We start from the raw sequence: 16,971 nt of genomic DNA, 5'->3' as shown, positions 1-16,971 counted from the left end.
TGTTGTGTCTCTGCTCTGTCTTCTGTAACCCCAGTCGGTCGAGGCAGATGACCGTTCATACTGAGCCCGGTTCTGCCGGAGGTTTTCCTTCCCGTTAATGGGGAGTTTTTCTTCCCACTGTCGCTTCATGCTTGCTCGGTATGAGGGATTGCAGCAAAGCCATGTACAATGCAGACGACTCTCCCTGTGGCTCTACGCTTCTCCAGGAGTGAATGCTGCTTGTCGGGACTTTGATGCAATCAACTGGTTTCCTTATATAGGACATTTCTGACCAATCTGTATAATCTGACCCAATCTGTATAATATGATTGAACTTGATTTTGTAAAGTGCCTTGAGATGACATGTTTCATGATTTGGCGCTATATAAATAGAATTGAATTGAATTGAATTGAGAGGTACACCTGACACAGGTTGCTAATCCAGAGACTCACAAGACAGACGACCATCCATGCATGCACACACTAACACTTAAGGGCAAACAACCAATTAACCTTAAAAGTTGCATGTTTTCTGACTGTGGGAGGAAGCTGGAGTTCTTGAACAGAAGCTACGCGTGCACGGAGGACCACTTCGCTGCATGGCAACAGTGCTACCAGCTGCGTCACTATGCAGCCACTTCCTTCTTCTAACTCTTACGGATTGTCGCCCGTTGTTTTCTCTTCACAGCCTGGAGAACATAATTTAACCGTTGTTGTTTCTTTTACCCAGTGCTTGAGACTTCACCACAGTTTCTTAATGAGGTTAAGATCTTGGGAAGAAAATTTGGACGTAATAATATTTGAGATGCCTCTTTATTAATTTTGTCTTGTGACACAATGCTTCATCAGGCTCCAAAACAGATAATCACCAAAGTGACACTGATTTGTTTTAACAGGATGCTCTCGAGGGTTGTCTTTCAGGTATGAGTTTTTATTCAGGCCAACGTTATGAGGCAGAATTGTGAGTAAGCCTTCTACCTTCATAACGGAAATTGGTCCCTTTGGTGGACTGCATTTTGTTGTGTGACTGTTTGCTAGGCGTGTGACCCAATTTGGTGATCGCATTTTCTTCTCTGTTTTTCCAGCTGTCCCAAAATAATCAGAACTGACTTGTCAGAAAAAAACTACTTTACACCAACCTTCTCCTAACCATTCTTGTACTTCTTGAATTTAGTTTGTCCTCCGGGTTTTTCTTGGACAGAGGCAGAAGCGATTTCCTCTCTACAAAACAATTCACAGGCAGTCTTTCCCTTAGATCGACGGACGGACATCCATCTGCTTCTAGAGTTGGGAAAAGCTCTACACTGATGGGCACAACAATGCTGTGGCATGCTTCGGAACCACATTTAAATATCAATATGTGCAGACAGCTTGTCAGCTTTTATTTTTACTAAGACAATTACAGAGGAGAGTTGATTGGGGTGTAGGGTAATTGAGTTTTGGAGTACACCCTGGACAGATTGCCCTCCATCTCATATAAAATAAAATGTGTCTGTATAACTGTCGCCTTTGACGAGACAAATTCAGCCCGTCCATAAAAAGTTTTCAAACACTGACTAAGCTGTATAGAGTTCTTATGCTGCCGTTTTTAACTGGTAAGAAATTTCATATACAAAAACATTAAGATTAAAAACCATGAAGCCTGTCAGGTCCACAGGGTGAAGGGGGAGGGGAGGGTCAGTAGACGGAGAAATGTTATATGTTTATGCAGTTTCCCTCTGCAGGAGAAAATCATGACTCTGACGGGGAAAAGGTTTAAAAAATGGTTGACACAGAAGATAAAGATCATCATGGAGAAATGTACGTCCTCCCCAGGCTTAGCCCTCTGTCCTCCCTCAGAGAATGTGTTGTTGTTTCCTCTTCCATAAGCAGTATCAGACTCTACCTGGTACATCTGACAGTTTAACACATTGTATTATTATTTATTATTATTATTATCCATCCATCCACCCATTTTCTGACCCGCTTAATCCCTCATGGGGTCGCGGGGGGTGCTGGTGCCTATCTCCAGCGTTCACTGGGCGAGAGGCGGGGTACACCCTGGACAGGTCGCCAGTCTGTCGCAGGGCATTATTATTATTAGTAGTAGTAGTATTTTCTTTATTATTATTATTATTATTATTATTATTATTATTATTATTATTATTATTATTATTATTGCTGTTGTTGTTGTTGTTAGTATATTGTTATATATTATCTTCATCATAATTATTTATTTATTTATTTTTCTTTTGGTTTAATTGGTGTTTACAGCTGAATTTCCCTCAGGTGTTTATCTAGCTTTGTTTGTTCACGTAAAAGCTGTTGCTATTTAAGAAACAACTAGCCCAGTGTGATTTAGCTAATAATATAACTCCTATTATGTACATTTCTGAATTGTTATAATCTACAAGGCAAACTTCAGTGCTGCATTAATTTATTTTGACCATAATTTTCATCAATGTACAATGCACGGTAAAATTCTAGTTTGAACATTTAGTCAATTTTTACCTGAGTTATCCAAATGCTTTACAATATCACATAGTTGATTGCATTAATTTGTTTGTTTATTCTAACTACGGTTAATTGGTCTACCCTTATCAAAATTAGGATGTAGCAAAAGGTTTGCATAGATCTTCTGACTTGTGCCTTTTTTTTTTCCTTTTTACAGTGGGGTTAAGATAATTTGAGCTATCCCAGCAGGGTTCATCATTATATGTGAAGCAGGATACAAACAGAACTGTATGCTACACCTGAACCTATTTGCGTACATTACACTGACATTTTGGTGAGTGCATATCATGGGGAGCCATGCTAAAGTTGCTGCTGACAGTTTCTATTTTCTTCTGTAATTGCAGAGCTGTGCAGTCAACTATATCTCCGGCTTCATTTCAGAAAATATTTAGTGTTTTCTCGCCGCATAATTGAAAATACAAACATGGTAATATTTATTCACATTAAAATAAGTTGATCTTCAAGAGGTCACTTATCATCATAATGAGCTTGATTTGATTGTATTACTTTATAACCAGAATTGAATTTGAATTTAATTCAATGTACAATTTCGACTAAGTTGTTTTCATTTTCAAAACTGCAGCCATCTGTCACGGTTAACACAGTTCTTGGTTTTGGTATTTATCAGATCAGCCTTGTTTCAGGTCCCTCCTGTAATGTTTAGAGTTTATTCCCTGTATCTAGCTATCCTCAGTCACATTTAGATTGTCTTTCTTGTTCCTCTGTTGCTCTCTCTCGCCCGCTGTTGCCACTAACTCTCTCTCCTCAGTTGGTCTTCCAGCTCCTTCTCCACACCTGCCATCAATTAGTCAATCTACCCCTGCCATTGCTACAACTGTCATCCTCCCAGTATTTAAGCTCCTCTCATTGTCCCCTTTACTGCTGTCTCCTGCACCCTCCAGTGTTTTGTCAGTTTTAGATTTTCATTAAATTCACCCATAACTGCTCCCTGCGTTTGTCTCTCTGCTTTTGGATCCTACAGCGATCACTACACAAATATGACACCATCAGCCAGAAGCAATGTGTTTTGATTAAAAAAAAAAATATTGTTCTTTTGGGAAAGAACAAATACATTTCCTTTTTTTGGGGGGGGGGGGCAGCAGCTGGATAATAATCTTGGGTCTATCTTTGCCATGAACCCAAAACAGAAAGACATTAATCCCTTTTCACATCGTCTGTTTTTCTTTTAAGTCATATCATTTCTGCAAGATTCACCAATATTATCGTATTCTAACATTATCCTAATATTGTGCAGCCTTATTTGAGGTCGTTGAGTGCATTAGTTATTATTTTCATGGGAACAATGTACCTGTTATTTCCACGTCTTTCTCAAGCTCTTTGTGAGTGCTCCATGGCTCTCAGAAAACTTTTTTGATTATTCTTTTGATTCCTCTGACACAAATCTCACCAAGGGTAATTGGCCGTGGCTTTCCGTTTCCAGACGATTGCTCCGTGTAACATGAAGAAATTTAGAAATGTTTTGCTGCAGTAAGACTTTTTGTGAAGGTTTCCTTAATCGTACCACTCGCCAGACATGGACTTGCAGGTAGCAGCAGGAATGCTTTTAAAAATAATATTTCACAAATCTGGAGTTAAGAGAGGGATCTTTGAAAATCCCTTTTCACAGAATTATGATCTCTTCACTTCAATTCACCCTCCGGATTTCCTAAAAGGTTTAGGTCTTGAGACTAAGATAGAAATTAAAGAAGGTTGATTTGATATCTGGGCACCCATTTCTGTTTGGATTTGGTCATGTTTTGGATATTCCGATTAAAGACCTGATGACATCTATCTTCTTTTCTTAGGCAGAAGCCGGCATGTTTATTTAAAAAATATTGTTTCAAACCGTTCACAATACCATGCAAGGTTCCCAGATCCACAAGATTTGAAAAGGCCAACACCATCATAGATCTTTCACCGTACTTAGCAGCCATGTGTTTGTTCCCTAAAAGCTCAGTTTTAGTCCAGGCTGACCAAAGCACAAAGAATCCACTTGTGGTCTAGGCAAGCTCAAAATGTGACAATAATGGTTGTGTGGGGGACCTGGGAGCCCCCAGGGAGAACCCAGAACTCACTGGAGGGACTATACATCCCATCTGGCCTGGAAATGCCTTGGGATCCTCCAGGTGAAAGGGATGTCTGGGGTTCCCTCCTGGACCTGTTGCCCCGACAACCCAATCTCAGATAAGTGGATGAATGGATGAAAGATTTTAATTGATTCAGTTCTGCTACTGTGTGAAAAATATTTATTATTTTTAAGGCTTTTTACACTTATTTTCTACAGTGTGTTAATAAAACGCAAAAATGATTAATGGTATAACTTGTGATGATTGGAATTTGAATGACATTTACTACAGTAAAAGCCAAGGTTTGTTTGGATACCATAAAAGAGATCAAAAACATTACTAAAGAACAGCCTCAGAGACAGGAAGCTAGAGAACTTATCAGAATAGAGAATATGTTTAAATCGTTCTGACAATACTGAGATTTTAAAATAAGAAGATAATGAGTTAAACGGGCGTGTGAGTGTATTATCTGGGGGGTTCATTTAGCAAAAAACTCTTGATCCCCAATCAGCTCGGGCATAAGCTCATTTGCCTTCACTTAATAAACTTGCTGCGGCTGCTGCTGTTGTGATGTGCTGAGCCCAATTAATTGCATCTCTGTTAGCCGTTTGTCATCTCCTGCAGGAGTTGGCCTCAGCTAAAGTCACTTAGATTTAAAAAGAACATGCCCGTTTGTCACTGCAGGCTAACAGACAGCATGTTTTGTGCCTGTGTTGCGGAAAAGTGCTCAGATCTAAAAGAAATAGTCTGTAGGGACGGAGAGTCTTGCTCGCTGACAAGTTTTCAGACAGGTCTCTGTCACAGGATGTTTTACACTAAACTGACCAAGATAATCTTTTTGAAAACATTTTATGTGTGCAACAGAACATGTGACCAATAAATGTAATGTTGCTAAATGCAATTATTGTTGGTGCTATACCGAACAATGCAACAGAACTTGAAATTTCTGACCCGTATAATCCTCCATAGAATGTCACCAATCGTTGACAACTGACAACATGCAGCAATCAGATCCTTCTTGCACAAAAATGATAAAATACACATAGAAAATCTGTGTTGATTTGTCAGAAATAGAAGCTGACTTCAGAAATCTGAAACCGCTTATGAAAAAAAAAAAACTCTGAAAAACACATTTTCCACATTTAGCATTTTTACTATAGTGCTTTGGTGCTGCTGTACTACACCAAATGCTTTCCTTTATATTGTTAGTTCAGATAAGTGCTTGGATTTAGGCCTATATTTGTCATTTTACTACATATACAATGAACAACTGAAACAGTGATTTGAGCCTTTCGGGTTTCAGGAGCCAAATAAGAATATCAAAAAGAAAAACAAGAGTAGGAATTGTGCCGTGTTCAACTGTTTAAGAACAAAAGGAAAGGAAATTGAAAGTAAATGCTGTGGACTTTAACAAGTTTTCACTTGATGTGGCGTACACTGAAGCTCACAGTTAACCAGCTGATTTTCACAATTTAAAACAGCAACATTCATGGGATACATATTAGCAGCCAATAAATATCTAAGCAGTCTCCCACTGTTAAGTTCTTTCTCAGCCAAACCACTATGACACTAAAGTCACATTGGCGAAGACAGCCAGATGAATAAATCTACCTGATGAGTTGATTATCTTGATCAGCGGATTGGGAGTCCGCAGAGAATATTTGCAAACTATGAGACCTGGAAAAGTATGAATAATGTAGTTCATGTAGCACAAATAACATTCTGATACTGAATCCAAAGGTTTTCTACACGGTTGGGGCAACTAGGGCGAACAGACAGCAGTGGAGGTGTGCGCATGTAAAAAAAAAAAAAAAAACTGAATTAAATACATCCCAATTATTTTCTATACAACAACCCACACTACACCTCGCACTACAAGACAATATACCCTATGATTCTTTTAAAACCCGCTCAGTGCAAGAAGCTGAACACTTCTGATAAAACTATTCACGTTTGAAGTCCAGTAATATTCATTGCATTGAGGATTTGTTTTTCTTTTATGCAAACTGTGTGCAATATGGCATCTTCAAAGTCTTTTTAATGAGATGCCAGAAAAAGCTGTCTGGAGCGTATCGTAATGCCATGTCGCCTCTCTCCCAACTGGGACTGTTGAGCAGCTGGCTGAAAGACCAGTTCAACACTTTTCTCTGACTTAAATACAATTCAAATGTACCAATTTGGAAATATTTCTGGTCACAATAAGCATGGACTGTCAAAATCAGACTAAGAAACTAAACACAAAGGAATGCACACAGTAACACCTAGAAAACATAAACAACAGAACAATTCTGAACACAGTGACACAAAGTAAACAAAAATAAATAAATCCAAACATCTAAGGATCACAACAAAATGACAAATCAAAAGTACAATATTAAATACATAATGTTAAAATAACTTTAATAATTTATATGTTAGAGTAAGAAAAGGCAACACTTTTTAAATAAAAGACAATTGCATCTGTAGTACTTTCATATGTTTTGTGTAAATAGTATTATATCCCATAATTTGTCCTCAAATCTTAAACTTTCCTGTGCCTATTTATCACGCAGTGCATATAAATATATTCTAGGCCAAAACTTCAGCTATAATATTTATTCTGAAATTGTTTCCATTTTGCCAAAAATGAAAACAAAATTAATTTGACAAATATGGGATCTTAGTATTTTAATTCAATTTTTTTATGATCAAACATGGCAAGAGTGTACTAAATTGTCTGTTTAAGCTTTTGGAACATTTATTGATCTGCCAGCTGGTCCTAGTTTTATTATAACTAAATTAGAGGTCAAGCTAGGCAGGCCCTCGGTTTTGTTTTCTATAAATTTAAAACAATGTAGTTCATCTCAATAACTAACATTTACCTTGATCTTCAATGTCCAGGTTCTTCATGAGCCATTGTACAATATCAGCACCTGTAAGAAGAGAAAGCACATAAATATGAATCACCAATGTATCTTCCCAATGCTCTAAATCACCTGCTTGCATACAAATGTGAGTGAAACAGAAAACAATGACACCCTTAACCTTGCTCATCTCCCTTCATTATCAGTGCATACAAATTTATCTCGCCTTGCACATTGTAGGTGGGTAATAGGCCATCCATTATCCAATATTCTTTTCTGACACCCTCTTCAGGCTAGCTCTATTTGGCTCCAAACCATTAATATAAATGACACCAGGTACAATGGCAGGTTGAAGCACATATTATAGTCTGCATAACAACAGAATTTGTGTGACTCAAAGCATTTAATAAGTCAGTGGTTGGCTTTTATGCTGCAAACCTGCATAAACAAAGAAAAGGGGAGAAAGAGGGATTGTCCACATGTGAGTAACGTGAAACCTTTTCATCATGGCTGCTATTTTGCATCTTTACCGGTGAAAATGCGGCTAAATCATTTTCACATCTCAGACAAACATGACAGCATCCTCTGCCCTCCCCCGGGCATTTTCACACCCCGACACAACATGCGACTTCAGCACTTTGGCTATATATTTTTCCGGGCAATCATTACTGTCTGTCACGCTGACAGGTGAAGGTGTGTTGAGTAGAGCAAAGGCACAGAAGGCAGGAAAAAGGTGTGAGATGGAGACATGGGGGAATTCATGCAGCGAGGAAGAGTAGCCCTGTGGCTGTCTTTACGTCCATCAGTCTGCTGCTTTGTGTGTCTGCATTTTGCCTTTATATGTCACTTCTATTGCATCCCCTTGCATTTGGCCATACCCTAGATAGATTGGATTTTTGATGGACTAACATCATTAACACGACCCCATTTTCACACTATGACGGTTGACCTACTTTCTAAGGGCGGGCTCGGATACAATGCATAAGTAATTCTCCAACAAGGTGTCATTCTATATTGAATAATGCCATAACTTTACATTTGGATGTGCAGTTGCCATTATGTGTGGACATTTAAAAATATTACAAAGTACAAGAAAGCAGAGAGCATATGTCACTGTATTATCTTTGAATATTCTCCACATTGAAAGAGCTTAGATGAAAATGATTGTTGGCTGACCTCAACGCGTGTTTGAGCACATATAGAAAATAGCTGCAGAAATGTTTTTTAGCCTTCTATCAGTTGCTCAGTCAAATGAAAAAACACCACAACCACAGCTGACACGAAGTGCCACAATATATCTCCTACACACACTAATGAGACACTCATGAAGAACAGATATCTATTTATCCACAGTTTGGTGCGCCAACGATATGTAAAATTGTTTTATATATATATATATATATATATATATATATATATATATATATATATATATATATATATATATATAAACGAAGCTTAAAAGCAGAGAAGGCGATCAGAAGGCGAGAAGGCAATCAGAGAGAAAAAGGCAAATAAAAAGGGGATGTTTTTGTAAAAACTGACTTTTGCTTTTTGCAGGCAGACTAACTTCACAGCATCTTGTGTTTAGGCTTGTTAGATTCATTGGACATGGCAGTACAGTATATCGCAGAGCTAACACTATTGTAGAGAAAAAGACATTTTAAGTAAACAATTACAAAAAAAGCTGAATTTAACACTGGTAATGTGAAAAATCAACTGTAAGGTTATGGTTTTTTCCATGCTTATATATATATATATATATATATATATATATATATATATATATAGCACCAGCAACCCCCGCAACCCCATGAGGGATTAAGCGGTTTAGAAAATGGATGGATACATATATATATATATATATATATATATATATATATATATATATATATATATATATATATAATGGGAAGGTAGACAAAGAGTAAGGCAAGAGAAGAAGATGAGACAAAATGCTAGAAGGGATAAAAGGTGACACGAATAGAGGAAAAAGAGTGAACAAGATAACATCCTCTGAGTCTGCTTTTACACCTGCAAAGAAAGATAAGAAAAGAACACCAAAACCAACCAATAAAGTATTACAGGTACAAACAGCCAATGCCTTGATAACGTCACTGAATATATGAATGAATACATAGCATAATTTAATACAAGATGTATATTGTGACCACCAAATTTAATGATAGGATTTTACTGTGTAGAAGTGAATCTATAAGTACCTGAATTCAACCACCTGTAAATGTTTGTGACAGTGCACTCCTATATGGACGGTTTGTCCATTAGAAAAATTTTCAATTGTGGTTGTGAGGAGCCAAAGACCAGCCCACCAGAGCGCCAAGGCAGACGTCGGGGAAACCAGAACCCCAGATGCCCTAAAGGGCCCCCAGAGCAAAGGTGCGCAATAGGTACCAGCACAGGGATATCTGCCTCTCCCATCTCAGGGCAGAGCAGAGGAGCGCCCCAGGAACCCCCTCCCCCCTCCCCCCCAACAGCCACAGTGTCAAAGCCCCAGGGAGCTGCAGCAAGCTACGCCAGAGCTGATCCAGTCATGGGCCCAGAGAACCCAGGCCTGGTGGCACCCTGCTCCCCAACGGGGCCCCGAGAGACCCATAGAGACCATGTCCCACGAAGAAGCCTCAGGAGTGAGTCAGCACACACCCGAGTACCCAGCCCTAGACACTAAGGACCACCATCACACGAATGCCCAAATCCCCCAACCTCGATCAGCCCTGATGTCCCACGAGCCCATCAACCCCGAGATGGGGCCAACTCAGTCAGAATGGGCTAGCCAATCAGAGTCCACCCCACAAACCCGGAGGCCCTGCCTCCCCCACACCCTGCACTCCATACTTAAGCCCCACACCCTATTCCAAGGGAGAGCAGAAGTGCCAGCCCCCGCCCCAGTTGACCCCCAGGACCCAACGCTGTTTGCAGTTTGCGAGCATTGCTGGAAGTTTGACCCATATTTCTCATTATAGGACTGATGAAAATGGGTAAGGTTTGCAGGCGTCTAACAGACCTTTACAGCTTTGCAAAGAAATGTATCGAACGGGGGTCAAGGGTTTGTGATGACGACTCCAACCCCCCCCCCCCCACACACACACACACACACACACACACATGATGCTGCCCTGTTTGTATAAAGTTTTCCTCTTTGTCCTCCCCATCTAACAATTGTCAAAACACTTCACTTTTACTTTCAGAAGGACCACAGGACATGTCTCCAAAAATTAAGGTCTTTGTCCCTGAGTGCTTTGCCACCAGCAATTTGGGTTTTATGCTGCCTTTGTAGTAATGGCCTCTTCCTTCAGATGAACAGGGCGTCTTTAGGTACCTAGAAATAGAGGTCCACAGTTCTCTTCCTGACATCTATTTTCTTTTGATGTTATTATAATACCACACAAATAAGTAGTGTGTTTGAGGTGATGCTTTAAAGTGCTTCCCCAGGGGTTCCTCCAATTAACTCAAATGTTGTGAATTAACTTTTAAGAAGTTTAAAAAGCTGTGACTTTCCCAGATTGTTTAAAGACATAGTAATCACAACGTATGTCAGCCTCTTTAAACATTGTCCCTCTTTACTAGATGTTTCTGACATTTCCCAAAGGCCTTTACAACTGCAAACAAAAGTTGTATAGAACGGAGATTGGCCGGTTTTAATGGCCGCTCTAAAACATGTCCTTAAGCCACAATGTGAGTAATTTGATGATGCGATTAAGCTCAGCTTAATGAATCTCTCCACTATTAATAGATACACACACACAGTTTAGATAAGAGGAGCTAAGAATTTGACAAGTTACGCTAAAAAAATATGTTTATGATTTTTACGAAATGTGCACAACCTTTCAGTTGCAATCGTGATCAGAGATTCCCAGGCTTTTCTTTTCAAGCCAATACAAAACATTCATGCACCTCATGTGCCATTTGTTTCACTTTCCACCATACTTTGTTACAGCTGGATTATGAGCCAGGCAGTTTGATGGCAACTTCATTTACCTAATCTGTTTCCAGGAGAAATGTTTTTATGGTCTTTGCTCAATAGAAAGATGCAATCATCATGTTGAAAAAACTACTTCATAATTACTTACTTTTGACTGATGGAATGAAAATGGCCACCTGCATATTTAGCATAGAGGTAAAGACTGCTATCTGAGCCGCATCTCTAACGGACATGAAGCACCATATCAATGATTATTGTGGAAACTTGTTAATTTTCTTCAGCCAGTCATTGTTTCACTGGGATGGCATCAATCTTAATACCACTTTTATTCTATCAACCAAAGACCATATAACTGTTTGCACTGGAATCCTGTTACATATTTAGGTGTTAACATTGGTCTAGGAGTAGACTTTCTGTACATTAAACCCATTCTGACTCCTTTTTCTGTCAATTTGTCTTCCTTCTCTTTTCTGGAGCATTTCCTTTTTTCAAGGATGTCCAGACACGTCTGATTTCCTTGGTCAACCCGGATGTGTTAAAAGTTGTTAGGGGGGAACGGGCATGTGTGAATGTGACCTAATACTTTATAATTAAAATATTTTAAAGATAAACTAAAAAACCCAAAAAGACAAAGTCAAAAGCAAACACCAACGGCAGAATAACTAGTTGCAAAAACAAGAATTGAGAAAGTAAAATCACTTGTGGTTGTAACATAAAGGTGAAACCAGATATCATGCATGAAAGAGCAGAGCATATGACATTTTTCATCTTCATTTGTCTCTTTATCTGACATTAATTCAGTGAAGACTACCAAAATTATTTCTGTTTGCCGGAATAATAAGAGGATTTTTTTTGGAATATTTTTTTTTATTATGAGATACAGAAGTTTATGTAAATCTCCACAGTGTTTGGTGTAATTGCCTTTTAAACTGTATAACACAGATTGAAGATTAAACTTACAAGAACTGAATGATAGAACAAAGGAAATCCAGAAACATAAAAAGATTATTATTATTATTAGTAGTAGTAGTAGTAGTAGTAGTAGTAGTAGTAGTATTAGTATTATTATTATTAGTAGTATAATACCCTTTTTGAAACAATGAGAACAACACAAAGTAACACAAACATGACCATAAGTAAAACAGCAACAGAAAGAAGCAAAACAAAACCTTTATTTTATAAAAGGATATTTCCCTTTTCCAGTATTACCATTTTGTTTGTGACCTTTATGTGGGTTGGGAGGGGACAGGTCATGTAGTGCAAGATCATTTGAAAGGAAATATCTAAGACTGCTAATAACAGCCATAACAAAGCCAATGGGTGTGTCTCCATTCAGAGCTACATCCTTGGAAGGCCACATTTGTAGGCAGATTATGCCACAGCGCAGTGATGAATCCTAATCCATGACTGCTTCTCATGGTGATTTCAGATCAAACGCGATTTGAGCATAAGGAGTGTCTGGTTTTCACGAAAAGTCTATGGTGGACTCACGTTTCGCATCTGGCATGGCACGTTTTGAGAATTCAAGCAACTGAGGCGTGTTCAGCGTCAACCAATCAGAAAAGCTCAGCTTTGTGATGCAGTGATGTATTTATCATGGGATGTAAGGTGCCATTGCAGAAAGTGAACCTGGTCTGCACGCAGCTCAGGGAGCAAATGATGAAATTTACCAAACTTTGAACGCCACCGAACTACCCAGTGAATCCAGACACATATTGCTTTCAAACTCCTGCTGCCTTTCCGCAATGAATAAAAAACAAAAAATATTCAGATATCTGACATCAATGCCTGGTTAGTTCATTATTATTATTCTCTACCCATAAATTGATTTAAACCTTGCTCAGAAAGTTATAGGGTTAGTGTTTAAGTTGTAAAAAGTTTTACTAATAAATTACACAAATAGTATTTCTCATCAATTCATTTTATTTAGTGGTATATTTCTATCTTAACACATAATTATTTTAAACATTTGGCTGATTAATGAATGAGAATAAAATGAACGAATAAAAACCGTGTAGAGTTATTTACAGTGGAGACAGCGGGATTGGCTCCATTTGTTTGGCTTGGTTCCTAGGCAACAGGAGTATCTCCATTGTAAAGGCAGAGACACCAGGTGGAGGCTAAGACGTTTCAGTTAAAGGCTAGTTAACGCAGCAAGATTTTAAAATAGTCTGCTGATTTTCAAAGCCTGAGAGACACCACACATGATAAAAAAAAAAAAAAAAAAAATTGTTGCTAAAACAGGTTTGCTTGACCAGTGTCTTGAACAAGCACAACACGCCACACACAAACATATTTCCCTCAGAATCATTTAGATGTCAGATGGGAAATCTTGCCAAAACCTCTCAAGATCAAACGTGAGTTCAAAGTAAATAAACACGAACGACAAGTAGGGCTAGGCGATAAATCCATTTATTCGATTAATTTGAATTTACAATTTTTTAACATTCAATTTTTAGAAAATCGGGATTTATTTCATCAATGCACTCATTGGGCTTCCATAAAGAGAATATTGTGCAATGCTGAATATATGTTTGGGAAAGTATATTGTCAAAATATTGTAAAGAGGAAACTTTTTTACCATAACACAAGGTACTTTAATTTACTCATTACTTATTTTTTTTAAACTGGTTTAAAGTTACACAAGTGAAGTGAAGCCTGTTCTTAGCTCATTGTGTTATACCATGAGCAGCAAACATTTTGTTACATTTTTACTGTTTACAATGGCAGGGCCGCCATCTTGTCTTACAAGCATGTTTCACAGCTTGTATTTAGTGGCATTTTGAATTCAGGTCAACGGCCAGACAAAATGCTTAACATAAAAGCAAGTTTTTAAAATAATTTCTTTAATTCCTTGTTGTGAAACCAAAACAAAGAAAATAATGTTTTTACCTTAGCCTGAACACAAACACTGAAGGACACTGTTTGTTATTTGTGAGAGTTAGGTGTATTTGGGTCACAGAAAGAGGCAAAGCTACAATGTCACTCTTTAGAAAAGACCGTGAACGTTTTTTACATTTTTTCCATTCTGGGACCCGGTTTCAAAAATTTTCATTTACTGTCTCACAAAACTCAACTCTGTGTGGACAGCTATGACAACAATGTAATGTAATATCTTGAGCCGTGTTTAACACAACCAAAAGGTCCCGCTATTACTAAATTGACTGCAACATGAATTTATTTAGAGTTCAAGTTGAGTAATGTTACTGTTATCATTTAAATTACTTAACTGTAATATAAAGTTTGTTTATGTGTGTGTTCACACTGAATACAAGCTTGCTTAGCCTTTTTTTTAATTTGAATTTGGAGTTTAAAAACATCTCTCCTTTGAGAACTAACACATATGAAATCTACCGACACCTCCATTGAAATTAAGAACAGACCATTAGATTTCAGTGGTCGTCTAAAGTCAGAACAGCAGAACAAAGTGTTATTCTCAGACAGGTGGAAGCCAGGGCCTTACCTGAAAAAACACTGGGAATCTTGCTGAGAAAACTTTTCACTGTTCGTATGGGAATGCCATTTTTCTCGTCCTGCATACGTGCTATTAACTCCTCCATCTGGACAGCACAATGACAGAGGAGAGGGGAAAAAGACAGAGAAAGACGGAAAAAAAGAATTAGAGTATTTTCACAACCTTTTTTCCCCAAAAAGTGTAAGTTTATACAGCAAAGACAGAAAGAGGCCAACAAAAACAAACAGCAAGGTTCTTATGTGGTTCAGCTGTATCTCCAGGCAAGAGAGAGTGAAGCAATGAAGTTGGTGACTAACAAGCACAGCTGTCAGATTTCTGCCTGTGCTATGACAGATCTCCCTGATACTTATCATTTGTCACATAAACCAACCTGTAAGCTACGCTTATTGAGTACTGAACTTGGAAACCTTGCTGCAAAGTTTATTGCTACCTACTACAATATCGTTTTGTCTTCAGCCATCCAAAGATCTAAACTGTGCAGCACCGAGTCAAAACATCATGCAGAACTGTTTTAAGTTCAAATGTAATACAAAACTGAACCAAAATCTGCCTCGAGGAATGACATGACAGAGTAAACAGCAGCACACTGGGATACGCACAGATTTGCACTCATGACTATGGCAGAACTCGTCTGGGACCTAACTCAAGGGCCTGTCAGGACAGCACACAGCATAGATTTTCCAAGAGCTTGCAGAAGGGAGCAGGGAAAACAGTAGAGCAAACTTTCAATATGTCATATATATCAAGCCACATCATTTCCCCATAGTCTTACTTCAGCGTTAACATGAAAAAAAAAAAAAATAAAAAAAAATAAAAAAAAAAAAAAATATATATATATATATATATATATATATATATATATATATATATATATATATATATATATATATATGTGTGTGTGTGTGTGTGTGTACTTGACGAGAATGTTTAAGACAAATATCTCAACAATATAATAGGAAAACATAACATAAAAAACGTATAAATCTTGAGAGTAGGAAACATGTAAATAATGCAAATATGGTCTTTGCACTGATATTTTGACATTTATGAATCACACATCCTCTAAAAATGAAAGGTAGAACCAGACAGACAAACAGATAGAGCTGTCTTGACAAAAACATTTTTAAAGAGATTTTTTTTTTTTACAAAAACGTCATCTATATAAATGTAGGTGAGAAGGAGTTTGGATTTTTTCCTCACCCTCTAAATACACTCACTCCATTGGAAACAACTTTTTTTGGGGATTTAATGGAATGAACAACACAAACATGACTCAAAAGGATACATAGCTTGACCAGGTAGTACACAGCCAGAACACTGAGGTGACTGCAGGATTTTTTTGTGAGCCTAAAAGGGCCTAAATAAAAATATTTTTATTTGTATATGTCCTTTCCCAGTCCTAATCATCCATCCATATCAGTTGATAACATTATTGCAATAATCAGTGACAGCACTCTGCAAATATTGCTGCAAATGTTGCTCTTGCATATTTACTAAAATGTCTTTCTGATTTGAAGGAACTTGTCAATAAATTAGCAATGTTTGCAAAGTACTGAATTTTTCTCTTTTTGTTTTAATAAATTTGTATTAGATTGCATTTAGATTTAGAATACATATATCATCTTGTTTTATCTAGATGAATATTACTGTTGACTGTGGCGTGCAAGAAACAAGTACAATGTTGACATGTGTCAAACTCCAGGATCCAGTTTTGTTTACTCCCTCTCTATAATACTGTATGACACAGACAAGCCTTATCAGAGCAACTCATCTTCAACGGGTCCAATTCCTTTTCATACAAAAGAGGGTTTTGTGTGGGAGGAAATAAATTTCTTGGCCACACCGGTGAGTAGTTTTGATTAAGAAAAAGCAGGGATTGATATGTAAATGTGGGTTTGGCTGTTCATGTGCCGGTACTGTATGATGAAAGCTTTTAGCTACTCAAATACCCTGTAGCTAAGAACAGTGCCAGTTAGTGATTGGAGCCTAATTGACAGTGATAGAGGGCAGAAAAATACTGAAACTGAATAGCTGCTGGGTGGCGGTCAAGAAGAACAAGGAACTGAAAGATAAAAGGAAAAAGATCCAGAATTACCGTTAAAAGTATTGCTACATATTTGTGAAATCTTAAAAAATAGTGTGTGGGATTTTTGATGGATTTGTTACTAAGGGAAC

The 16,971-nt window shown here is 37.8% G+C and overlaps 1 protein-coding gene across 1 annotated transcript in view; it reads right to left on the bottom strand.

The window, feature by feature from the left end:
• rgs7a (regulator of G protein signaling 7a) overlaps nucleotides 1–16,971 on the bottom strand; it is an 82,306-nt gene that overhangs the window by 20,315 nt on the left and 45,020 nt on the right. Inside the window, exons 3-4 of the mRNA XM_036126725.1 lie at nucleotides 14,785–14,881; nucleotides 7,400–7,450 (exon numbers count right to left, since the gene is read on the bottom strand). Of these exons, the coding sequence (XP_035982618.1) occupies nucleotides 7,400–7,450; nucleotides 14,785–14,881 (148 nt within the window). The remainder of the gene's footprint in view (nucleotides 1–7,399; nucleotides 7,451–14,784; nucleotides 14,882–16,971) is intronic.

This window comes from Fundulus heteroclitus, chromosome 22 (genome assembly GCF_011125445.2).
Source record: "Fundulus heteroclitus isolate FHET01 chromosome 22, MU-UCD_Fhet_4.1, whole genome shotgun sequence".
Taxonomy (NCBI): domain Eukaryota; kingdom Metazoa; phylum Chordata; class Actinopteri; order Cyprinodontiformes; family Fundulidae; genus Fundulus; species Fundulus heteroclitus.
Note: the sequence above shows the minus strand (reverse complement) of the source record. Positions and strands in the feature narration are given on the sequence as shown.